We start from the raw sequence: 26,712 nt of genomic DNA, 5'->3' as shown, positions 1-26,712 counted from the left end.
CATTGTACAAGAGCGATGTCCTTGTATTGACAACAATACATGGCCACACCAGTACCCATGTACCTGTACGAGGTACCAGTACAGAGACCCCCCAAACCAGACTGCATCCTGGACTACAATAGGTACATGGGAGGGGTTGACTTGTCAGATCAAGTCCTGAAGCCCTACAGCGCCATGCGGAAATCGAGGGTGTGGTATAAGAAGCTGGCTGTGTACATCATACAGATGGCATTGTACAATGCGTACATGCTACGTTGATGTGCAGGCCAGAGGGGAACTTTCCTGGAATTTCAAGAGGTGGTTATCAAGAACCTAATATTTAGGGACCAAGAAGAGGGAGCACCCAGTACTTCTGGAAGCGATGCCACACGCATCGTACCAGGGCAACACTTTCCAGGAGAAGTGCCCCAAACTGGCAAGAAGGGAAAAAGTCAAAAGAGGTGCAAAGTCTGCTCAAAGAGAGGGATAAGGAGGGAAACAATATACCAATGCGACACATGTCCCGAAAAAACCTGGGCTCTGTATGAAAGATTGTTTTCAAATTTATCATGCATCCCTTAATTTTGAATTTACCCTGATGCACTCCGCACATCTTATCACCCTCATCTTTCCCTTCTGAGCCCTGCCGTATGCCCAGGCAGCTGATAACAGACACATGTAGGGTATTGCCGTACGCGGGAGAACCCACATTAGAGCTTATGGGGTGTATATCTCCGGTGGCACATGCTAGGCACACTATATCGGACACTGACATGCCATATATATATGTGTATATATATATATATATATATATATATATATATATATATATAAAATTGCAAATCTCACTCTGCACCATCTGCTGCGCATTATCTTTTACACAGTACCTGTGGGGTCAAAATGCTCACTACACCTCTAGATGAATGTCTTAAGGGGTGTCGTTTTTAAAATGGGATCACTTCTCGGGGGTTTCAACTGTACTGGTACCTCAAGGGGCTTCTGCATACATGACTTAGCTCCAGAAAAGCTTCAGTAGGCCAAATGGTGGTCCTTTCCTTCTGAGTCCTGGCGTGTGCCCAGGCAGCTAATAACAGCCACATGTAGGGTATTGCCGTACCCTGGAGAACCCACATTACAGCTTATGGGGTGTATATCTCCGTCGGCACATGCTGAGCACACTATATCGGATACTGACATGCCACATATATATATATATATATATATATATATATAAAATTGTAAATCTCACTCTGTACCATCTGCTACGCATTATCGATTACACAGTACCTGTGGGGTCAAAATGCTCACTACACCTCTAGATGAATGTCTTAAGGGGTGTAGTTTTTAAAATGGGGTCACTTCTCGGGGGTTTCAACTGTACTGGTACCTCAGGTGCTTCTGCATACATGACTTTGCACCAGAAAAGCTTCAGTAGGCCAAATGGTGGTCCTTTCCTTCTGAGTTCTGCCATGGGCCCAAACGGCAGTTTATCACCACAAATGGGGTATTGCCGCACTAAGAACAAATTGGGAAAAAAAAATGAGGTATTTTGTTCCCTGTAAAATCTTGTTGGAAAAAATTTAATTTATTTAATTTCACAGCCCAATTCAAATAGGTGCTGTGAAAAAACTGTGCAGTCAAAAGGATAACAACCATTAATGAATTCCTTGAGGGGTGTAGATTCCAAAATGGGGTCACTTCTGGTGGGTTTCCATTGCTTTGATACCTCTGGGGCTCTGCAAATGCGACATGACACTCGAAAACCAATCCAGCAAAATCTGGACTCCAACAAACACATAGCGCTCCTTTCCTTCTGAGCCCTCCCATGGGCCCAAACGTCAGTTTATCACCACAAATGGGGTATTGCCGCACTCAGGACAAATTGGGCAACAAAATGGGGTGTTTTCCCCCCTGTGAAAATAAGAAATTTTGATCAAAAATGACATCTTATTGGAAAATATTACATTTTGTTAATTTCACAGCCCAATTCAAATCGGTGCTGTGAAAAAACTGTGCGGTCAAAATGATAACAACCGTAAATGAATTCCTTGAGGGGTGCAGTTTCCAAAATGGGGTCACTTTTGGGGGATTCCTACTGTTTTGGCACCTCAACACCTCTTCAAACCTGGCATGCTGCCTAAAATATATTCTAATAAAAAAGAGGCCTCAAAATGCACTAGGCGCTTCTTTGCTTCTAGGGCTTGTGTTTTAGTCCACGAGAACACTAGAGCCACAAGTGGGACATTTCTAAAAACTACAGAATCTGGACAATACATATTTGGTAGTGTTTCTCTGCTAAAACCTTCTGTGTTACAGAATTTGTTTTAATAAAATTGAAATTCAGCAAGAAAAATTCAATTTGCAAATTTCACTTCCACATTGCTTTAATTACTGTGAATTGCCTGAAGGGTTAAAAAACTTTCTAAATGCTGTTTTGAATACTTTGAGTGGTCTAGTTTTTAAAATGGGGTGGTTTATGGGGGATTCTAATACATAGGCCGCTTGAACAGGTACCTTAAAAAAAAAGGCTTTTGAAATTTTCTTAAAAATATGAGAAATTGCTGTTTATGTTCTAAGCCTTGTAACGTCCAATAAAAATAAAAGAATGTCCAAAACAAGATGCCAATCTAAAGTAGTCATATGGGAAATGTGAACTAGTAACTATTTTGGGTGGTATAAACGTCTGTTTTACAAGCAGATGCATTTAAATTTTGAAAAATGCTATTTTTTCAAAATTTTCTCTAAATTTCACAATTTTTCACCAATAAACACTGAATATATTGACCATATTTTACCATGAACATGAAGCCCAATGTGTCACGAGAAAACAATCTCAGAATCGCTTGGATAGGTTTAAGCATTCCGACGTTATTACCACATAAAGTGAAATATGTCAGATTTGAAAAATGGGCTCTGAGCCTTTATGCCAAAACTAGGCTGCGTCTTTAAGAGGTTAAGCATATTGAGGAGAAGTGGTCCTAGTTTATCAGAGTATGTAGAATTAGACCTCCAGTGGAAGACCATCAGGGCCTGGAGATTTACCTTTGGCCATGTCTGAGATAGCTTTTCTATTTCTGTTAAAGAGATCTCTGAGTTTAAAAAGCTGACTGTTTACCTCTGATAGTTTGGGAAAAGATATCTCATTTAAGTATGTTTCGAGTTCAGCCATGGAGTGTATATAATCAGTCGAAGAAAGCTGATCATAAAATTCTCTAAGCCTATGTAGGATTAGGTTATTATCTAGGAAGGCATTATTCTGGTGCACAATATGAGTCAGACATTTTCCTGCCTGATTACCCAACACAAAGTGGGATTGTTTGGAGAAGAAGAGTTTCCGTTGTGCTTTTTCCTGCAATAATGCCAAGTATTGGTGACCGACCCCAACCACGCCTGTTTTTTGGATTCATTGGGATCTAATATAAATTATTGTTCCTTATGCATACATTCTCGGGCTAACCTTTCCTTGTGCCTAGCAGACTCCCTTTTGATGAAGTAGATAGATGACTTAAGGCAGCCGCGGAGATATGCCTTTAGTATCTCCCAGACTATAAAGTAATTGGCTGCATTAGTATTCAAGTCTATAGTATAGTGGGGAGTGATCTGACAACCCTCTAACAACATATCGAACATCCGAGAACATCACAGAGACAGATGGTGGCCCAAAAGCATAGTCCATGTGAGACAAATCTCACCACCCAGGTGTATAACAGGAGTACTGTATTTCTCAGAAACATGTTGACCTTTCCATACATCTACCCACCTGAGCCACAAATTTTTTCAAAGCCGTTTCTACTGATCAGGGGTGAACCTAACCCCTCTGCTTCCTGAGGAGAACTATAAAGAGACCCCCCCCCCCCCCAATCTATCCGAGTTTTCTCATTATTGGCTTTACACAACAAACACGCAATATATTAAAAAAAATTAAATAGGAAAACATTTGTTTTTTATTTGCTAAAGTGCTGTTTGAGGTATAGAAAAGATTTAAAGAATTCTACTTACTGTATTACTTTAGTATCATAGATCAGCAACGCAGCATTATCACTGATAATGGTTTAACGTATCTTCTGTGCCCCCTTTTTATTACCTAATTGACTTATGATTTTTAAGTGATTTTGAGTTCAGTTGCCCGGCGTGGACGGCATGATGCAGTGACGTCATCGTGCCAGGCTGTTGACGTCATCAGCGTGCTCCCGATCTCTTGTAGGCCTCAGGCCTAAACCAGGCTGTGGCCTACAAGAGCAAACGGCAGAGCTGGGGTTTCTATTGTGGCAAACATACATATATATACACAGCACTAGATCCAAGCTCATACTTAAAGGGAACCTGTCACCAGCATTTTCGGTATCAAGCCAGCAATACCTTGTGAAAATGGGTGAAAAATCATTGTTAGCTAACCTATAAATATGTTAAAAGTCGGCTCTGTACCTTCAGTATTCCGGTTTTCAGTGGTCCTGCGCCGTATGCAAATGAGCACAAAAGAGTCAAATCTTCACTTGAAAAGAGTCAGGTTTTCATTCCTCCGGCGCTTCAGAGCTGGCTCCGCCTCCTTGTTTTTGATTGACAGCTCCTCACTGCACTGCACATGAAATCCCGCGCTTGCTCATTGACAATTGACAATTATGCTGTATAACATACGATGACGAAAGGGGGTGTGTACACGCGCGGCGCATGCGCAGTTAAAAATTTCAGGATGAATGAAGCAGGGAAGGGTGGTGAGGCACGCATGCGCGAGATCTGAAATGCGATTTCGGCATTTAGTGTTGTACGGGCGGCGTACGTGGGCGGAGTTAAGATCGTGCGTCACTAAGCTAAATTTAATTACCATAAATGGCGGTTAAACTTTAAATGATAATATTTCGGGCAAGAGGAGGACGTGAGGAGAGAAGAACACATCAATCAACTATGGACAGCTGCGGCCACTACAGGGTCAGGACGTTTTATAAGGTAAGATGGTGATGACAGGATCCCTTTACATACAACACCAGAACCAAGCTCAGTACATATATAAAACACCAGAACAAACCTCAGTACATATATAAAACACCAGAACCAAGCTCAGTACATAAATGCAGCACTAGAACCAAGCTCATACATATATACCGCACCAGATCAAAGCTCAGAACATATATGCAGCACCAGAACAAATACAGCTCAATTTAGTGCAACCCCTGCCGTATAGGTTTGTATGGCGTAAAACTACAGCTCCCAGCATGGACCGAACAATGGTAAGGATAAGCTGGGAGATGCTGTTTCACAAAAAAAATAAAAATCATACTACCCATCATCTCGCTGCAGATCATACAGTGACTACAGTGCTGATTAGAGGAGAATAAATGATTTACATTAAGTGACTCAACGGTGACGTCTCAGATTCTAGTTCTTTTCTTCTCCCTCCGGTTCAGACCTCTATGATGACTTCTCCCGGCCATGACACATTTCTGCAGTTTTCTGCTCAGATGTCTTCAGCTTCTCACTTTTAAAACATTTCTGCACCTATAAATTAAGTTAAAATTCTCAAAACCTCTAAATATAATAGCGCCATACACTGTGTCCCTGATTATAATAGTACCATACACTGTGGCTGTAGATCGTACCTCACATATAGCTCCCCCTGTATATAGTGCCCACATCCCCACATATAGCTCCCCCTGTATATAGTGCCCCACATCCCCACATATAGACCCCCCCTGTATATAGTGCTTCACATCCACACATATAGATCCCTCTGTAGATAGTGACACACATCCCCACATATAGACCCCCCTGTATATAGTGGCCCACATGTACACATATATACCCCCCTGTGCATACTGCACCACATCCCCATATAGACTCCCCCTGTATATAGTGGCCCAGATCCCCATATAGACCCGACCCCCCCTGTATATAGTGGCCCAGATCCCCATATAGACCCGACCCCCCTGTATACAGTGGCCCACATCCCCGCATATAGATGACCCCCCCCCCCTGTAGATAGAGCCCCCACTGTACATAATGCCACTCACAGTTTTAGTAGAGAAAAAAAATAAAACTTGACATACTCAGGTGGCAATGCAGATCTGCTCTCTTCTGAGCCCGTCTGCTGGAGCTGAACGACGCGTCGTTCAAAGGCGCTAATTGGCGGTGAAGAATGACTTGCCCCATCAATCAGAGCCTTTCAAGCACGCAAGCGGTGCGATGACGTCAGCGTTGTTGAAAGGCGCTGATTGGCGGGGCAAGTCATTTTGCCCCGCCAATCAGCGTCATTGTAAGGCATTGAATGGTCGGCCATTCAGCACCAATGCATGTATTTGTACCTGCGTGCTATAGACGCAAGTACAATTACTGCAAGACGGGGTGGCTGTCGCTAGCACCGGGGCTGCCTCTGGTGCTAGCGACGCCCCCGGGCATGAGGGCCCATGTCGCCCGGCCCATAAACTTTAGAGGCTCGGCGTTGCGGGCCCCGTAGTAGCGTTGCTGCAGCAGTAGCAGCCGTAATGGCTGCTAACGGCGCCACCGGGCATATGGGGGGGGGGCGTGCTGGCTAGCGGCACGGGCTCCCTTAAGCCACGGGCCCTGTAGCAGCTGCTACCGCGGTAGTTACGCCACTGATGCCGCCCCCCATTTTTGGTTAGGTGGCACCGCCTGAGTCTGTTGTCTCACCTCGCCTCATGGCAGGTGCGGCAATGCTTCTAATGGAGCGTTACCTACATTCTGGGACACCTGCAGCCTATCTAATCCCGAGTCCAGTACCACATTGCAATCTCCCATACACACTAACTTAGCAGCAGGGTATTGAACTGAAAATATTGCAGCCTGATGTAGTATAGACATGCCTGCTGCCGGGGTTATATACAGTCCCAGTATGACATAAGGCAAACAATTTACCATATTTTTCAGACTATATAAGACGCAGTTTTTAGGAAGAATAAATCTTGCTAAAAAGTCCCTGCGTCTTATAGTTGACAGTCAAGGGCAAGGCCGGGCCCCCTGACCTTATCTTAATCAACCCCTTCGCGACCCATGATGTGCCGGCACATTATGTAGTGGTGGGGGATATTTGCAGCGAGCTCACTACCTGAGCCCGCTCCATACACTGCAGGTGTCCGCTGTGTTTTACAGCTGACATGCTGCCCTAACGGCCAGGAACAGCGATGGCGCCCGAATTACGTCTGAAAACATTGCGTGGGAACATACCCTAAGAGGATATTGAAGTCGCAAGAGTTTGTCAGAGGTACTCAACGGGAAGTACACATCACAAAGTCAATATATTGGCTCCGCAGTACCTACACGGAAGAGGGCAGCAAGGTGCAGAGAAATTTACCCATATTACCATTGTCGTGGAAGTCAATGGCTCAAAATATATTAGACTGAAATTTAGATGAGTGTTACAATATATACTCACGCTGGGAACTTTATCCAGCGTCCTAATCAGGATATTTCATACTGATATATATCGAGAGAGGAGAAAAAAACACACAGACGCTGCTGATATACTCAAAATACTCCTCTGGAGATTTATTACCAAACTCCACTATAATAATATCATTCAAATGGGGTGTAGACTTGAGGTTAACCAATCAGAGGCAATTTGACAATAATTCTTATTCAGCCAATTACAGACATACGATACGATACATTCCAGATACATAATTATAATGCTTCACACATCAGGTTTGCATGTGGCCTTATCTCTCTTGGCAAGAATGTTCCTGTAAGATGGTTGGAGGCACTCCCACAAGCATATTTGCCACCCTCCCATCTCACTCCCTCTGCCTTCTCTGCAAGCTTCGTATGGGAGCCAAGGTCAAAGATAAAACATACAAAATCAACATTACTTGCGTTAAAGGAACAATGACTTTCTTATTCACTACAAAAGAACCAAGATGGGAACTCCAGACAAGATGGCTGCTGCACGAAACTAAATCATTTAAACATTATTATAATCACTTTCACATAATACATGTCTTAGTAATTCGGCATCCTGCTTCATAATTCATAATGTAATTTCATACAGAGAATATAAGCAAATAAACCATCCTTCACACCATGATCCCACAGTTTGAGGTCTCTATTTGTTGTATAGTAGGCTTGGATAGGAACAGATCCACGCTGTAAGGCCCCATGTGCACGGACAGCCGCCACATTTTTGGCCCGTTCTCCCATACAAAGTACAAATGTCCTATCTTTTGCGGTACACTTCTACGGCCCAGACACCTTCCCGTTTATTTACCGTGTGCAGTATAAGTGAATGGGTCCGTAATTTCAAAGATGTCTCATCAGGAGAAGTCGCCAAAACGATCTGCGTCAGATGGAGAAGAAAAGAAAACGGTTCCCATCAGAGAAGACGTCACTGGATCTATAGGGGATCTCCTGTCCTGACATGTCTGTTGCAGGTAATCCTTGTATTCTACATATATCTGTGTACCCAGAGCTTATAGACAAATTCGTGTTACCATTCCCATTGTCAGGAGGATGTGTCCCTACACAGTGTGATACTGTCAGCGATGGTTGGAGACTGTCAGTATGTAGGGACACAGCCCTTTGTCAAGGGGAAACGTAACAACCATTTGTCAATGCTCACACAAAAAGGTGGTGTTCACTATAGACACAGCAGAGCGGCGGTGGGGAAGGAGGGTCCAAGTTTGTGGAACAGCCCAGGGCCTATGGTCTACTTAATCCGCCACTGCCGGCTGTAGCGTCCATGGCCGTGGGCCGTCGAGTTCACTCACCTCCCGACGCCCGCAGCCATGGATCTGTGAGCTCTGGTTCTCGTCTCCCTCCTAGGAGACGCCAGCGCTCCGTTCGGCTGTGTCCCGTAGGGTGCGCACACACGCTCGCGCCCGGCCTTAAAGGGCCAGCGCCCGCAACTAGGAGATCGTCATCATCATCAACTGCCACGATTTCCTGGTCTATAAGAAGGCCCCTGGCCTTCTAATCCTTGCCTGACCGTTGTTAGTTTTCCCAGTCTGTCTTGCAAATGGTCCCTTAGTGTTTCCCGTTCCAATTGTTACCCGTGCCTTGTTACCCGTTCCTGTTTCCCGTGCTGTGCCTTTGTATTGAGTCGTGCCACGTCCTGTGTCATCTGCCACATCCGGAGGAATCCGCCACGTCCTGTGTTATCCGCCACGTCCGCAGGAATTCGCCACGTCCTGTATCATCTGCCACGTCTGGAGGAATCTGCCACGTCCTGTGTCATCTGCCACGTCCGGAGGAATCTGCCACGTCCTGTGTCTTCTGCCACGCCCGGAGGAGTCCGCCACGTCTGGCGCAACTTGCGGCTCCTGTGTCATCCGTCGCGTTTGGCACCATCTGCTGCATCCATCTCATCTGTGCCAGAGCTGCGGCCACCATCTGGACTATTCAGGTACCCTTGTGCGGGACATTGTATTTCTGGGGTGTCCTGTTGTTTGGCCAGCTGCCTCCCGCTGCGTCGGTACGGCCTAGTGGGTCCACTAACCCGCTCCGTGACAGTACGCTCAGGTCATGGACCCCGCTGGTCAACCTGAGACTTTGACGACACAAGCCATGCTGGCCGAGATGGAGGATCTCCAGTCACGACAAGATCAGCTCCTCCTGTCGGTGAACGCCATAGCCCATCGGCTGCTTGCTCCAACCACAGTCGTCACCGCACCCGTTCCGGCGGTTCCGCCTGCTACACTTCCTGTCTGTACCTGTACCAACCCCCTGTGTCTCTTGCCGCTACCTCCACGCTATGACAAAGAACCGAGGTCCTGCAGGGGATTTTTGAATCAGTGCCTGATCCATTTCAGACTACATGCCAGGTCCTTCTGTTCAGATGACGTCAGGATCGCCTTCATCATCTCTCTCCTTACTGGCAAAGCCCTGGCATGGGCTAATCCTCTGTGGGAACATCAGGGACCAGAGACCCGGGACTTTCAGTGCTTCCTACAGACCTTCCGCTCGATCTTTGAGGAACCTGGGAGAGTTTCTTCGGCTGCTGCATCCTTGCTAACCCAACACCAGGGAGACCTCTCCGTGGGCGAGTATGCCATCCAGTTCCGTATCCTGGCTGCTGAATTGACCTGGAACAACGAGGCTTTGGTGGCTACATTCTGGCAGGGACTGTCTTCCGGGATCAAGGACGAGCTGGTTGCTCCTGATCTGCCATCTACCCTGGACTATCTTATCTTACTCGCTTCCCGAGTTGACATGAGGATCCGGGAACGTTCCCAAGAGGTTCTCCAGGAGAGAGAACTTCCCAGGCTGGATTCTGCTGTCCCGCAATCCCCCTCAGTCATTCCACCAGAGGATTCGATGCAGAGGAATTATGTCAAGTTGTCTACCCAGGAGAGTCAACGCAGACGCACTTCTGGACTTTGTCTGTATTGCGGCCGTGGAGGCCATATTGTGCGTCTGTGTCCCCAGAAGCCAGAGAGACCCCCTTGCCTAGGATTGGTTGGAGAGACACCCTAGTTGGAACGGAACCTAACAGAGTATTCGGTTCCAAATTGACTATTCCTGTGTCCCTAGTATCCGGCGACAGGACGCATCAAGTCTCTGCCTATCTTGACTCTGGCTCTGCTGCAAATTTCATCCAGAAAGAGCTTGTGGATCATCTTCAGCTGCCCACAGTTCCCCTGGAGACATCTTTGGCTGTTGCCTCAGTTAATGGACTGCCTCTGCCTGATCCCATCATTTCTAAGACCAAGCCGTTGAAGCTCCAGGTTGGAGTCCTGCATTTCGAATTTATTTCTTTCCTTGTTTTGCCCAAGGCCATCAACCCTGTTCTGCTGGGCCTGCCTTGGCTTCGACTACATGCCCCAGTCCTGGACTGGAATTCTGGAGAGGTTCTCCAATGGGGCTCCAAGTGCCATGGTCGTTGTCTGTTGCAGATCCATCCTGTCAAGCCTTCTCTGCCTCAGTTGTTGGCGGGACTGCCTTCCCAATTTGCTCAGTATGCAGATGTTTTCAGCGAAAAAGGAGGCTGAGACGCTGCCTCCACATCGGACTTATGACTGCCCCATTGAACTGGTTCCTAATGCCTCTCTCCCCCGTGGACGGGTATATCCTCTCTCCGTGCCAGAGTCTTTATCCATGTCGGCCTATATCAAGGAGAATCTGGAGAGGGGTTTCATACGAAAGTCTTCCTCCCCGGCCGGGGCTGGATTCTTCTTCGTTAAAAAGAAGGACGGATCCCTTCGTCCCTGCATTGACTACAGGGGCCTCAACCAGATCACAGTCAAGAACAAATACCCGTTGCCACTCATTTCTGAGCTGTTTGATTTGCATATGAGGAGCCAACATTTTTTCTAAGCTAGACCTGCAGGGGGCTTACAATCTAGTCCGGATTCGCCGGGGTGATGAATGGAAGACGGCTTTTAACACCCGGGACGGGCACTACGAATACCTGGTGATGCCCTTCGAACTGTGTAACGCTCCCGCAGTGTTTCAGGAGTTTGTTAACGATATCTTCCGAGATCTACTCTTTGTCTGTGTTGTTGTTTATCTCGATGATTTTTTTATCTTGCACCAGATCAGACGACTTATCGGAGGCATGTCCGTCAGGTTCTACTACGATTAAGGGAGAATCATTTATACGCCAAGCTGGAGAAGTGATTCTTGGAGAAGAGTTCTCTGCCCTTCCTGGACTACATCATCTCGGATCAAGGCCTCAAGATGGATCCTGAGAAAGTGAAAGCTGTCCTGGAGAGGCCACGTCCCCAAAGCTTAACCCCTTCGCGCTCAGGTCAGTAATAGTATGTCCTGCTAAGTAGAACGTTCGCGCTCAGGTCAGTTCTATTACTGACCTGAGTAAACACGGCGCCATTTAATCCCGGCGCGTGCTTGAGCTGTGATAACTGCTGTTTCTAACAGCACGCTATCACAGCTTAGTGTGCAGGGACCGATCGCGGTGGTCCCCGCCGAATAACCCCTTAGAAGCCGCGTTCAATAGCGATCGCGGCTTCTTAGGGGTTAAGCTGCCATCGCCGGCCTGCTACACGATAGCGGGCCGTGTTGGCTACTATGGCAACCAGAATCCTAACAATGGACTCTGGCTACGCCATCGACGGAAGCCTAGTGGGTCCCGACAAAATCAGGACCCACTATGCTTGCTGTCAGCGAACAGCTGACAGCTCTAATACACTGCACTACGTATGTAGTGCAGTGTATTAGAATAGCGATCAGAGCCTCCTGCCCTCATGTCCCCTAGTGGGACAAAGTAAAAAAAGTGTGAAAAAGTAAAAAAAAGTTGTGTAAAAATAAGAAAATAAAAGATTTAAAAGTAATAAAAGTAAAAGTCCCCCTTTTTCCCTTATCAGTTCTTTATTATTAATAAAAATATATAAATAAACAAATAAACTATACATAATTGGTATCGCCGCGTCCGTAACGTCCTGAACAACAAAACGATGTCGTTATTTATCCCGTGCGGTGAACGCCGTAAGAGAAAATAATAATAAACCGTACCACAATCACAATTGTTTGGTCACTTCACCTCCCAAAAAATGGAATAAAAAGAGATCAAAAAGTCGCATGTACCTAAAAATGGTACTGATCGAAACTACAGTTCGTTATGCAAAAAATAAGTCCTCGCACAACTTTCCTGATGGAAAAATAAAACAGTTATGGCTCTTAGAATAAGGTAACACAAAAAATAAATTATATTTTACAAAATGTATTTTATTGTGCAAACGCCATAAGACATAAAATAAAACTATAAACATCTGGTATCGCCGTAATCGTATCGCCGCGCAGAATAAAGTGAATATGTCATCTATAACGCACGGTGAACGCTGTAAAAAAATTTGAATAAAAAACAATAGTAGAATTGCTGTTTTTTTAGTCACCACGCCACCTAAAAATAGAATAAAAACTGATCAAAAAGTCGCATGCACCCCAAGAAAACTACAATGGATTCCTCAAGGTCTCTAGTTTCCAAAAAGGGGTCACTTTTGGGGGGTTTCCACTGTTTTAGCACCACAAGACCTCTTCAAACCGGACATGGAGCCTAATAAATTAAATTAAATTAAATTAATTAAATGTCACCTCTACATTGCTCTAAATTCCTGTGAAACACCTAAAGGGTTAATAAACTTTTTAAATGCTGTTGTGAATACTTTGAGGGGTCTAGTTTCTGAAATGGGGTGTTTGATAAGGGTGTCTAATATATAGGCCCCTCAAAGCAACTTCAGAACTGAGCTGGAAACTAAAAAATAAAATAAAAATGAGGCAATACTTCGCTTCTTACATTATACTCATAATGAGCCGTGCCCACCCCGAGATGACCCCAGTTTTGACCGTTTGTATAAACGGAGACCCCTATTAGACCATTTCAGTGCCCGGTTTTCCCAGCATTCACCCCCGAGAAGTGTATTTCTATAGATGAATCCCTGGTACATTTGAAAGGGAGGCTTCAATTCCGCGAGTACCTGCCGGGTAAGAGGGCAAGGTATGGCGTGAAGATGTCTAAGCTGTGCGAGAGTGCATCAGGGTATACCTATAAATTTAGGATATATAAAGGGAAGGACACCAGTACTCAGCCCCCAGAATGCCCCCCCTTACTGGGAGTTAATACAAAAATTGTGTGGGATTTGGTGCACCCACTGCTGGACCAGGGTTACCACCTCTACCTGGATAATTTTTATACCAGCGTCCCACTCTTCAACTGCCTTGCTTCCAGAAGTCCTGCGGCATGCGGCACTGCTAGAAGAAACCTGAGAGGCCTCCCTAAGACTCTGCTTGGGCAAACACTCAGAAGGGGTGAGAGCAGGGCACAATCTAGCAGCAACATATTGTGTGTCAAGTACAAGACCAGGGAGATGCCACACCAGTACCCATGTACCTGTACGAGGTACCAGTACAGGGACCCCCAAACTAGACTGCATCCTGGACTAAAATAGGTACATGGGAGGGGTGGACTTGTCAGATCAAGTCCTGAAGCCTTACAGTACTTCTGGAAGCGGGGCCACAGGCATCGTACCAGGGCAACACTTTTTAGGAGAAGTTCCCCAAACTGGCAAGAAGGGAAAAAGTCAAAAGAGGTGCAGAGTCTGCTATAAGAGGGGGATAAGGAAGGACACAATATATCAATGTGACGCGTGTCCCGAAAAACCAGAGCTCTGTATGAAAGAGTGTTTTAAAATTTATCATCCATCCCTTTATTTTTAATTTACCCCAGTTTTACTCGCTCTGATCCACTTCGCACAGCTTACCCCTCCTCATCTTTCCCCTCTGAGCCCTGCTGTGTGCCCAGGCAGCTGATAACAGCCACATGTAGGGTATTGCCGTACCCGGGAGAGCCAACATTACAGTTTATGAGGTGTATATCTCCGGTGGCGCATGCTGGGCACAATATATCGGACATTGAATCGGCATATATGTATAGAAAATTGCAAATTTCACTCTGCACCAACTGCTGCACATTATCTTTTACACAATACCTGTGGGGTCAAAATGCTCACTACACCTCTAGATGAATGCCTTAAGGGGTGTAGATTTTAAAACAGGGTCACTTCTTGGGGGTTTCAACTGTACTGGTACCTTAGGGGCTTCTGCGTACAAGACTTAGCACCAGAAAAGCTCCAGTAGGCCAAATGGTGGTCCTTTCCTTCTGAGCCCTGCCGTGTGCCCAGGAAGCTAATAACAGCCGCATGTAGGGTATTGCCGTACCCGGGAGAGCCCACATTACAGTTTATGGGGTGTATGTCTCCGGTGGCACATGCTGGGCACAATATATCGGACACTGACATGGCATATATATAGAAAATTGCAAATCTCACTCTGCACCATCTGCTGCGCATTATCTTTTACACAATACCTGTGTGGTCAAAATGCTCACTACACCTCTAGATGAATTCCTTAAGGGGTGTCGTTTTTAAAACGGGGTCACTTCTCGGGGGTTTCAACTGTACTGATACCTCAGGGGCTTCTGCACAAACGACTTAGCACCAGAAAATTCCCAGTAGGCCACATGGTGGTCCTTTCCTTCTGAGCCCTCCCATGGACCCAAACGGCAGTTTATCACCACAAATAGGGTATTGCCACACTCAGGACAAATTGGGCAACAAAATGCGGTATTTTATTGCTTGTGAAAATAAGAAATTTTGAGCCAAAACTACCTCTTATTGGAAAAAATATTTTTTTTTTTAATTCACAGCCCATTTCAAATAAATTCTGTGAAAAAACTGTGGGGTCTAAATGGTCACAACACCCATAAATAAATTCTTTGAGGGGTGTAGTTTCCAAAATGGGGTGACTTCTGGTGGGTTTCCATTGCTTTGATACCTTTGGGGCTCCGCAAATGCGACATGGCACCCGAAAATCAATCCAGCAAAATCTGGGCTCCAAAGAACACATAGCGCTCCTTTCCTTCTGAGGCCTCCCATGGGCCCAAACGGCAGTTTATGGCCACAAATAGGGTATTGCCGCACTCAGGACAAATTTGGCAACAAAATGGGGTATTTTATTCGTTGTGAAAATAAGACATTTTGAGCCAAAACTACATCTTATTGGAAAAAAGTTTTTTTTTTTTAATTCACAGCCCAATTCAAATAAGTTCTGTGAAAAAACTGTGGGGTCTAAATGGTCACAACACCCATAAATAAATTCCTTGAGGGGTTTTGTTTCCAAAATGGGGTCACTTTTGGTGGGTTTCCATTGCTTTGATACCTCTGAGGCTCTGCAAATGCGACATGGCACCCGAAAACCAATCCAGCAAAATCTGGACTCCTAAGAACACACAGCGCTCCTTTCCTTCTGAGGCCTCCCATGGGCCCAAACAGCAGTTTATCACCACAAATGGGGTATTGCCGCACTCAGGACAAATTGGGCAACAAAATGGGGCATTTTGTTCCCTGTGAAAATAAGAAATTCTGATCAAAAATGACATCTTATTGGAAAAATTGTCATTCTTTTAATTTCACAGCCCAATTCAAATACGCGCTGTGAAAAAACTACGGGGTCAAAATGGTAACAATAACCATAAATTAATTCCTTGAGGGGTGCAGTTTCCAAAATGGGGTCAGTTTTGGGGGATTCCTACTGTTTTGGCACCTCAACACCTCTCCAAACCTGGCATGCTGCCTAAAATATATGCTAATAAAAAAGCACCACCAAAATGCACTAGGTGCTTCTTTGCTTCTGGGGCTTGTGTTTTAGTCCACGAGCGCACTAGAGCCACATGTGGGACATTTCTAAAAACTGAAGAATCTGGACAATACATATTTAGTTGTGTTTCTCTGGTAAAACCTTCTTTGTTACAGAAAAAAAATAGAATAAAATTAAAATTCAGAAAGAAAAATGAAATTTGCAAATTTCACCTCCACTTTGCTTTAATTCCTGTGAAATGCCTGAAGGGTTAAAAAACTTTCTAAATGCTGTTTTGAATACTTTGAGGGGTCTAGTTTTTAAAATGGGGTGCTTTATGGGAGTTTCTAATACATAGGCCCCTCAAAGCCTCTTCAGAACTGAACTGGTACCTTAAAAAAAAGGCTTTTGAAATTTTCTTAAAAATATGAGAAATTGCTGTTTATGTTCTAAGCCTTGTAATGTCCAAGAAAAATAAAATAATGTTCAAAAAACGATGCCAATCTAAAGTAGACATATGGGAAATGTGAACTAGTAACTATTTTGGGTGGTATAACCGTCTGTTTTTCAAGCAGATGCATTTAAATTCTAAAAAATGCTATTTTTTCTAAATTTTCTCTAAATTTTGCAATTTTTCTCAAATAAAGACTGAATATATCGACCAAATTTTACCACGAACATGAAGCCCAAAGTGTCACGAGAAAACATTCTCGGAATCGCTTGGATAGGTTTAAGCATTCCGATGTTATTACCACATAAAGTGAAATATGTCAGATTTGAAAAATGGGCTCTGAGCCTTAAGGCCCAAACTAGGCTGCGTCCTTAAGGGGTTAAGGGCCATACAGCGGTTCCTGGGATTCGCCAATTTCTACCGGCAGTTTATTCCTAACTTCTCTTCTCTGACGGCCCCCATCATGTCCCTTACCAAGAAGGGTGTGAACGCCAAAGTGTGGACTCCAGAGGCAGAGTCCGCATTTATTAGCCTCAAGAGAGACTTCACTTCAGCCTCGATTCTCCATCATCCTGACGTATCTCGGCAGTTCTCTCTGGAAGTGGACGCTTCCTCTGTTGGTGCAGGTGCACTTCTGTTCCAGAGGAGCTCCAATGGAAAGGCAGTGGTATGTGGCTACTACTCAAGACTGATTTCTTCTCCTGAGCGCAATTACTCCATTGGAGATCGGGAGCTACTGGCCATCAAATTGGCCCTGGAGGAGTGGAGACATCTACTAGAGGGCGCTGCTCACCCCATCCTGATCTTCACTGACCACAAGAACCTCACCTACCTTCAGTCTGCACAACGACTGAATCCCCGTCAAGCCAGGTGGTCGCTGTTTTTCACCCGTTTCCAATTTCTGCTCCACTACCGTCCCGCGGACAAGAATGTGAGGGCCGATGCCCTGTCCAGATCGTTTGAGATGGAAGACACGGTGGAGTCCCTTCAGACTATCATAGACCCGTCCTGTGTTGTCACCACTTATCCTCTACAGATTAGAGACATCCCTCCTGGGAGGACGTTTGTTCGGTTGGCAGACAGGAGAAGAATTCTCCGCTGGGGACACAGTTCTAAACTGGCTGTGCACGCTGGTGTCTGTAAAACCCGAGACCTGATTGCTCGTCACTTCTGGTGGCCCACGCTACCTAAAGATGTTCTGGACTTTGTCTCTGCTTGCACGGTGTGTGCCTCTAACAAAGTGACTCACTCCAAGCCTGCCGGTCTGCTTCAACCTCTGCCTGTAACCAGTGCCCCCTGGCAGCACATCGCAATGGACTTCGTCACAGACCTTCCTCCCTCAGCAGGATGCAACACCATCTGGGTGGTCGTGGACCGGTTCTCTAAGATGGCACATTTTATCCCGCTGACCGGCCTACCTTCTGCTCCTCGTCTGGCGAGTCTCTTCACTCTACACATCTTTCGCTTGCATGGCCTGCCTCTTCACATCGTGTCCGATCGGGGTGTTCAGTTTACGTCAAAGTTCTGGAGAGCCCTCTGTAAACTCCTGGATGTGAGTTTGGACTTTTCCTCAGCCTATCACCCCCAGTCCAATGGGCAAGTTGAAAGGATCAACCAGATCATGGAGAATTATCTCCGCCACTTCATCTCTTCACAGCACGATAACTGGGTACAGCTTCTTCCATGGGCCGAGTTTTCTTACAACAACCACACAAGTGAGTCCACCACTTCTACTCCGTTTCACATCATGTACAGTCAACATCCTAGAGTCCCTCTTCCTGTGTCGACTTCATCTCAGGTACCCGCTGCTGACTCTGAATATGGGGACTTCCTGCAAATATGGCAACAGACCCGGTCCTCTATTTTGCTGGCGGTAGATCGCATGAAGCGAATGGCGGATACTAGGAGAAGAGAGCCGCCTCAGTATCTTCCAGGGACTAAAGTTTGGCTGTCCTCTCGGAACATTCGCTTGAGGGTGCCTTCATACAAGTTTGCTCCCAGGTTCCTTGGTCCTTTCGAGATCCTGCAACAGATCAACCCTGTCTCCTATAAGCTGCGGCTGCCTCCTACCCTCAGAATCCCTAACTCCTTCCATGTGCCCCCCCTGAAACCAGTGGTCCTGAACCGCTGCAGCAAGACTTCTAGTTCCATAGTTGCCCCCAGCGGTCCTTCTGATGTATTCAAGGTAAAAGATCCTGGACTGCAAAAGGGTAGGAGGAAGGACTTTCTATTTGGTGGACTGGAGAGGGTTTGGTCCTGAGGAGAGGTCCTGGGAGCCAGAAGAGAACCTCAGCGCTCCTGCTCTTATTAAAAATTCCTCTCTCGCTCTGGCCCCAAGAAGAGGGGGCGTAAGAGGGGGGATAATGTAGCGTCCATGGCCGCGGGCCGTCAGGTTCACTCACCTCCCGACGCCCGCAGCCATGGATCCGTGAGCGCTGGTCCTCGTCTCCCTCCTAGGAGACGCCAGCGCTCACTTCCGCTCCGTTCGGCTGTGTCCCGTAGGGTGCGCGCGCACGCTCGTGCCCGGCCTTAAAGGGCCAGGGCGCGCAAATAGGAAATCGTCATCCTCATCAACTGCCACGATTTCCTGGTTTATAAGAAGGCCCCTGGCCTTCTAATCCTTGCCTGAGCATTGTTAGTTTTCCCAGTCTGTCTTGCAAATGGTCCCTTGGCGTTTCCCGTTCCAATTGTTACCCGTATCTTGTTACCCGTTCCTGTTTCCCGTGCTGTGCCTTAGTATTGAGTCGTGCCACATCCTGTGTCATCTGCCACGTCCTGTGTCATCTGCCACGACTGGAGGAATTTGCCACGTCCTGTGTCCTCTGCCACGTCTTGAATCTGCCACGTCCTGTGTCATTTGCCACGTCCGGAGGAATCCGCCACGTCCTGTGTCTTCTGCCACGCCCGGAGGAGTCCGCCATGTCTGGCGCAACTTGCGGCTCCTGTGTCATCCGCCACGTTTGGCGCCATCTGCTGCATCCATCTCATCTGTGCCAGAGCTGCGGCCACCATCTGGACTATTCAGGTACCCTTGTGCGGGACATTGTATTTCTGAGGTGTCCTGTTGTTTGGCCAGCTGCCTCCCCGATGCGGCGGTACGGCCTAGTGGATCCACTAACCCGCTCCGTGACACCGGCCATTCAGCGGCTTTCTATGAGTGAAGCGGCGCGATACTTTGCGCCGATTGCGTCGTTGAAAGGCGCTGATTGACAGGGAAGTGTTCAACCCCAGGAGACCTGCGCAGAAGAGAGCAGGTCTCCATTGCTGCCGGACGGTGTTGGAACGGGATTAAGGTGAGTTTGAATAGTTTGTTATTTTATCGTAATAAAAAAGTGTGTGCCATTATCTACGGGGGTGGCTTTATCTACAGGGGGGATTTTATCTATGGGGGGGCTTTATCTACCAGGGGGGGCTTTTGCTACGGTGGGCCACTATCTACAGGGGGGGCTATATACTGGGGTGGGCTATATGTGGAGCACTATATACAGGGGTGGGCTATATTTAAAGGGGGGCTATATACAGGGGTGGGCTATCTGTGGAGCACTATATACAGGGGTGGGCTTTATCTACAGGGGGGCTATATACAGGGTTGGGCTATACATGGAGCACTATATACAGGGGTGGGCTATCTACAGGGGTGCTATATACAGGGGTGGGCTATCTGTGGATCACTATAGGGGGAGCTCTATGTGGGACACTCTACAGGATTGGGCTCTTTGGGGGCACTATCTACATGGGGTGCAGTGTGTGTGTGGGACACGTATGGTGCAATTATAATTAGAGGTGCAGTGTATGGCGCTATTATATTTAGGGGCGTAGTGTGTGGTATAATGAAAACTTTTGTCTTTGTTTATAGGTGTAGAAATGTTGGAAAAGTGAGAAGCTGAAGACATCTGAGCGACAAACTGCAGAAATGGGCTGTGACCGGGAGAAGTCATCATAGAGGTCTGGACCGGATGGAGAAAAAGAACTAGAATCTGAGACGTCACCGGTGAGTCACTTAATGTAAATGTTCATTCTGCCTCTAATCAGTAGTCACTGTATGATCTGCAGCGAGATGATGGGTGGTTTGATTATGAAAGGATTTATTTTTTGTGAAACAGCAACTCCCAGCATATCCTTACCATTGTTCGGGCCATGCTGGGAGCTGGAAACAATTTAGTGTGAATCTATACGTCAGGGGTTGGGGTATGTTCACACGCTAGCTGGCTTTTACGGCTGAAATGACAGCCTGTTTTCAGAAGAAAACAGCTGCGTCGTTTCAGCCGTAAATGCTCCTCCTCGTAATATACGAGGCGTCTGTGACGCTCGTATATCTTGAGCTGCTCTTCATTGAGTTCAATGAAGAACGGCTCAAATTACGTTGCAAAGAAGTGCCCTGCACTTCTTTGCCGAGGCAGTCAATTTACGCGTCGTCGTTTGACAGCTGTCAAACGACGACGCGTAAATTACAGGTCGTCTGCACAATACGTCGGCAAACCCATTCAAATGAATGGGCAGATGTTTGCCGATGTATTGTAGCCCTATTTTCAGATGTAAAGCGAGGCATAATACGCCTCGTTTACGTCTGAAAATAGGTCGTGTGAACCCAGCCTTGCACTAAATTGAGCTGTATTTGTGCTGGTGCTGTATATATGTATTGAGCTTGGTTCTGGGGCTGTATTTATGTACTGAGCACTATTCTGGTGTTGTGTATAGAATTGTATTGCTTGTAAAATGTACAAATGTTTTTATGCTCGAGTTATATATAAAGAAATGTGGAAAAGAAATGACACGTCTATTGGTAAAGAAAACAAACATGGCGAGGGGGAAGGAGATGTCGGGAAAGAGGTTGGGGGGGGGGGGGGCGCAAAACTGAATCTTTGCCCCGGGTGCTGGAGAACCTAGCTACGCCTCTACTCAAGGAGTCCATGCCTCGACGTGTCAAAGCTGTTTTGGTGGCACGAGGGGGACCTTCACAGTATTCGGCAGGTAGTTTCAATGATATGGCTGAATAGTGTATTTATATGTCAGTTCATCAGCCTATGTACTATTAGCACACAGGCAGTTGTTAAGGCATATCTAACAGGGAATATGGTCCGACAGCTTTAGGATCCTTAAATGGACCCTGGTCTGTCTGTCCATGCCACTCTTTTGATCGCATGGACACAGTAGTAGTGCCCCACGAAATGAGCATGACGAGTCTGCTCTTCATGATGCGGCTACTGCCTGCCGCTCATGATGATCATGCTTCATACACTTTCATTTCCTAATGTCAATATCAGACCTGTCAATCAGTTCTTAATCTTCTAACTACTATTGAACTGATAATATTCAGATTCACCATAAACTGTAAAATAAAAAAAGCTTCTTTTCACCAATGTGTAGTGTATCCTGATGTGCTGACATCTAATGTCATTATGGAAACTAAATATTTTATGGTTTTTCTTTTAAAGGGTTGGTCTCATGAAGACATTCTCTATCCATATGCTCTATTAGAGCATATGGACATCATAGAGGAATGTCCTCATTTGGAACCCCCCTCTATCAGCCAAAATGGAGGGCTCCTACTTATTTTGTAACCACTGTATCTTTTACATTCCAACTTAAAACATTGATAAGTTTGGTCACTGTATGCTTTAAAGAATCTATAGGCCTTTCTTTGAGATACCTATGCAATCCTGTGAGCGCAATGTGTGAGCAGGTAAACTTGTTTGAGTGTTGTGAGCCTAGCAGCCCAGACCTGGGTAGGTGATGGCAGCTAGTTGTGTATCTGGGGTTTTGTAGAATGTGTAAATTTTGCTCAATTTTGTGACGTGAGTGGAAGATGATTTAAAATGGCAATATATTAAGCCTTTACAGTCGCACCCACATCACGTGCTGTGAAGGTGTGACAATGTACACTAATACCAACACTGCCAACTAACCTTCTGTGCTTAGTAATATGCTTGAAGGTAGTAGTGTCGCAAAGCATTTGCTTCTGTTTTCCATATTTATTAATGTGAATATGTTTAAGTCTTAATTATTTTTTTTTTATTTCATCGACTTTATATTATCAAGACATTTCAGTCTTTTCCAAAACCATGCTGCCTTTGGTTCACATGTTTTTTTTTTATTTAGTAAGGCAAGACAATGAAAAAAGACAAGAGATGCAAAAAGAACACAACCTTGAACTGACGAGCTACAAAAAGCAGGTATGGTCATCTACTTTACAATTTATTGTAGTTGAAATATCAGTTTCTTTATTTAAAAAAAATAAATTAAAATGCATACAAGTTAGGCTTCGTTCACATCTGCACTAGGGTCCCGTTCCGTCGTAGCCTTCCGTCGGAACGGGACCCTGACTGACACAAACTGAAACCAAAGGTTTCCGTTTCCATCACCATTGATTTCCGTTTGTCTTCGTTGTGCAAGGGTTCCGTCGTTTTGACGGAATCAATAGTATAGTCGACTATGCTATTAGTTATTTGTTAATTCGAGGTTGAGGAAAGAGTGATCATTCACAAACTGATGTTCCTGTCTCTTTAACCCCTATCTGCCCTGCATTATAATAGTACAATTCTCATCGCAGTTAACGCTAGCTCCCGTACTATTATGGCGCTATGGTGGCGCGAGCTTAGGAGCTGAACTGGCAACATCACTTGCGGGTGTCGGCTGTAACGCCTGGTATTGGAGATAACTCTGATCCTGGCCATTTAACCCTTTATATGTTGCTGTCTACGGCATCTAAGTGGTTAGACAAAGGAAGGGGGCTGTCACCTCATTGGCACTCTGGAAATGCCAAAATCTTTTTAGATCATCCCGCTTCCCAAAAAAACGAAATAAAAATTGATAAAAAAAAGTAGTATGTACCCCAAAATGGTACCAATGAAAACAACTCATCCCACAAAAAGCAAGCCTTTGTAGAGCTTAGTTGATAGAAAAATATAAAATTTAGTAGTCTTTGAATAAAAAATCTATTTCATGTTTTAGGAGGAGGTGACCAACTCCTTTTGTTTATAGTATTTACATGGGGGCGGTGACTGCTTCCATTTTGGTCGTGCTCTCAACCCATCTGTCCTGGGCTGTTTTTAATTAGAACAGAATATATTTGGATCCTGCCTGGCCTGAGCTCACTGTGTGCTCAGCCCAAGAGAGAGAGGTAAGTCTCCAAAATAGGGATATAATGTTCAGTGTAGGGATAGAGGTTGCTTTGTCGTGGCAGGTGGGCTCGCACATTTTGATCAAACTGAGCGCTAAGAACCTCACATTTATTAACATAATAACTATAACCGTAATGCAATAAAAATAATAAAAATGCATAATAAACAATAAGTGTGTATATATATATCTTAGCGCCTGAGGTGTGCATCTGCATTTTCTTGTTACTGTTATCCACAGGATATGTCATAAAAGTCAGATCGATGCGGGTCCCACCCCTGGGACCCACACCTATCTCCAGAACGGGGCTCCCTAAACCCCGTTCAGGCGCTGTGTGTTGCGGCTGAATGAGGTGTTTTCCGACCATGAAAAACTTTTTAACTCGCTGAGCTACGCTGTTTCCGTATGTCTCATAGAACTTAATGGTAGTTACGGAAACAGCGTAGCTCGCATGCTACGCTGCTTCTGTAACTGCCATTCACTACTATTGGAGTTACGGAAACAGCGTAGCTCAGTGAGTTATAAATAGTTTCATGGTCAGAAAATACCTCATTCAGCCGCAACACGTGTCCCCGTTCTGGAGATAGGTGCGGGTCCCAGAGGTGGGACCCGCATCTATTTAACATTTATGACATATCCTGTGGATATGTCATAAATGTCCTTCATGGGAAAACACCTTTAAGGATGGAATCCAAAGGAATTTCCTTAGCCGCAGCTCTGGATGAAGCGCCGCTTCTAATGGAATGCGCTGCAAAGATACTTCTGTCTATACCTGCGCTTTGCATAGCAAATAGTATCCAACCCCTAATGGTATTGGCTGTGGCCTTCCTAACTCGTTGTTTGGAACAAATAAATTTGTCATCTCTCCCCGCAATGGGTATTTCCTTTCCAGATAAGATTTTAACAATGTCACAACACAGAGGGAATGATCATCCACGTCTATTAAGAGATCGATCTCTCTAGGGCTATTATCAATGTGTGAGGTCTTAGTCCTTCCTTTAATAATAATATGATAACCTCTGGGAGTCAGCGATTGCCACGGCTCCACTGTTTATATCAGAGTCAACTCCATTGGTCTAGCAGCCATAGCAAGAGCTAAAAGACATGTTAACTTAATACCGACCCAGCATAAAGACAAATTGGAGTCACAAAGTTGGCTTAAATATGTCAAAGAGGCTCTATATCCCAAGTATTCGAGTATTTTGGAAAATAGGCCTGGATGCAACAGCCCCTTTTTAGAAGCCTTAAGTATATTCTATTGACCGTCAGAATAGGAATAATGGCATTAAGAGCGGAACTAGTGATTTTAAAGCGTTAGTTGATATACCTGAATGAAATTTTGAATTCAGGAATTCTAGTGCTGTCCACATATCTGAAGGATCCAGGAATTCAGATATAATGGCATGATCTCTATAATATGTCCTAAGTCTCAAGGACCAATTAATTAGGTTGTTTGCTTGTGTTGATAGCTCCGGAAATGAGAGCAGCTGACTCTCGCAACTATCCATATTAGTTGTGGAAGCTCTAATAGAAGATCCACTAGTCCCTGAAATCCTCCACTGTCATCCCCAACGGGAACTATTCCTCCACTGTCCATGTGGTCTGGGGTACCACAGCTTCAATGGCCAAATAGGGTACACTAATATTAACCATGCTACACACTCCTCTTCTATCTTCTGCAGAGTTTGTGGCAGCAAATTAGAAGGATGGAACGTATAAAGACTAAGAAGTTCTTCAATGGGAAGGACAGGGCATCTATCCTTCAAGCTCTTGGGGACCATATGTGTGCAGCAAATCTCTCTGTCTGAGCCGTGGTCTCTGATGTAAATAGATTTGTCTTCCCAAGCTATGATTGCTTCTAATTCTCTTCTGACATTTAGGGGGATTCTGAACACGGTGTTCCAAAGATTTCCAACCAAAACTGCATCTCCTGAAAAAAGTGGGGGCCATTTTGAAACCCATTGTAGTGAGAATTATGCTTACTCTTTCTTTTAAGTCTAACCACTTTTCTGCTAGAACCTGTATTTAAAACCGCTTGTATGTAGGTGAAAACCTAAGAAAATCAACTCGTTGTGGGCTGAAGAACTAATTTTTCTACATTTATGTGGAACCCTATTTCTGAAGTGTAGACATTAGCATGTCTCTGTGTGTAATCCCTGTTCTGATTAAATAAGTGTGTCGTCTAGATATAGTAAGCAGAGAACTCTTTTCTCCCACAGAAAAGTTTCATTAACCTTGTCACGTTGGGTACGTGGACCCACTTGACCGTACCACCTTAATGGTATGGCAGCTGGCCAATAGGACACAGGTTAAAGTCTATAGTTCGTATAGGTGTACCAGAGGTAGATTCGGACAGTAGCAAGACAGGCTCGGAAGGGACATTGGCAGCAGGCGGACACCGGGCGTGGTGTAACAGGACAGGCGTGGTATACGGCACAGCACGACTCCAACTCGATACATCACTTGACCAGGATAGCACGGGATACAGATCGCAGGAACGGGAAAAACTGGGAACTGGAAGACACTAGGAAACAATTTGCCCAGACAAGCTAGGGTAACAACAACAAAGCTCAGGCAAGGCAGGAAGGGGCTTGGCCCTTCTTATAGTCCAGGGTGTACATGGGCTAATTTGGCACTCAGGTGCGCGCTAGCCCTTTCGGCGCCTACGGGACCCGACCGGAAGAAGCGGAAGTGAGCACTGGCATCTCCTGAGGAGGAGATGGGGGCCAGTGCTCACAGATCCATGGCTGCAGCCGTCAGGAGAGTGAGTGAGGCTGATGGCCCGCGGCCATATGCATGACAGCCCTCATGAATGTATATGGGCATTTGAGAGGCCAAATACCATTCTATTCCATTGGTAAATGCGGCTTTTCCACTTGAATTAGAGGAGCTCTGTGCTATGGAGCAACATATATAGAGTGAAATGCATATATAGAGTGAAATGTTTAAAGGTATTACATTGAGGGCCGGTCTGACTGATCCATCGTGTTTTTTGATCAAAAATAAATTGCTGATCAATCCTTTCTGTTCCAGATGAGCTAGGGAAATCTTCCCCTCTGCTAATGCTTGTTTTAAAACCATGTCAAGGTTCTTGTCTGTCCTTAATGTGGGTATTCATCTTTGAATGTGATTTT

General features: G+C 45.4%; 1 protein-coding gene across 3 annotated transcripts in view; it reads left to right on the top strand.

Moving 5' to 3' along the window:
* The window catches only part of SYCP1 (synaptonemal complex protein 1), a 433,751-nt gene that overhangs the window by 163,023 nt on the left and 244,016 nt on the right, over positions 1-26,712 (top strand). For all 3 annotated transcript variants that reach the window (XM_075850715.1, XM_075850716.1, XM_075850717.1), the window contains exon 10: positions 22,559-22,632. In XM_075850715.1, the coding sequence (XP_075706830.1) occupies positions 22,559-22,632 (74 nt within the window). The remainder of the gene's footprint in view (positions 1-22,558; positions 22,633-26,712) is intronic.

The sequence above is a fragment of the Rhinoderma darwinii genome, chromosome 2 (genome assembly GCF_050947455.1).
Source record: "Rhinoderma darwinii isolate aRhiDar2 chromosome 2, aRhiDar2.hap1, whole genome shotgun sequence".
NCBI classification, from domain to species: Eukaryota; Metazoa; Chordata; class Amphibia; order Anura; family Rhinodermatidae; genus Rhinoderma; species Rhinoderma darwinii.
The sequence above is the reverse complement of the archived record's forward strand: the minus strand, read 5'-3'. Positions and strand labels throughout refer to the sequence as shown.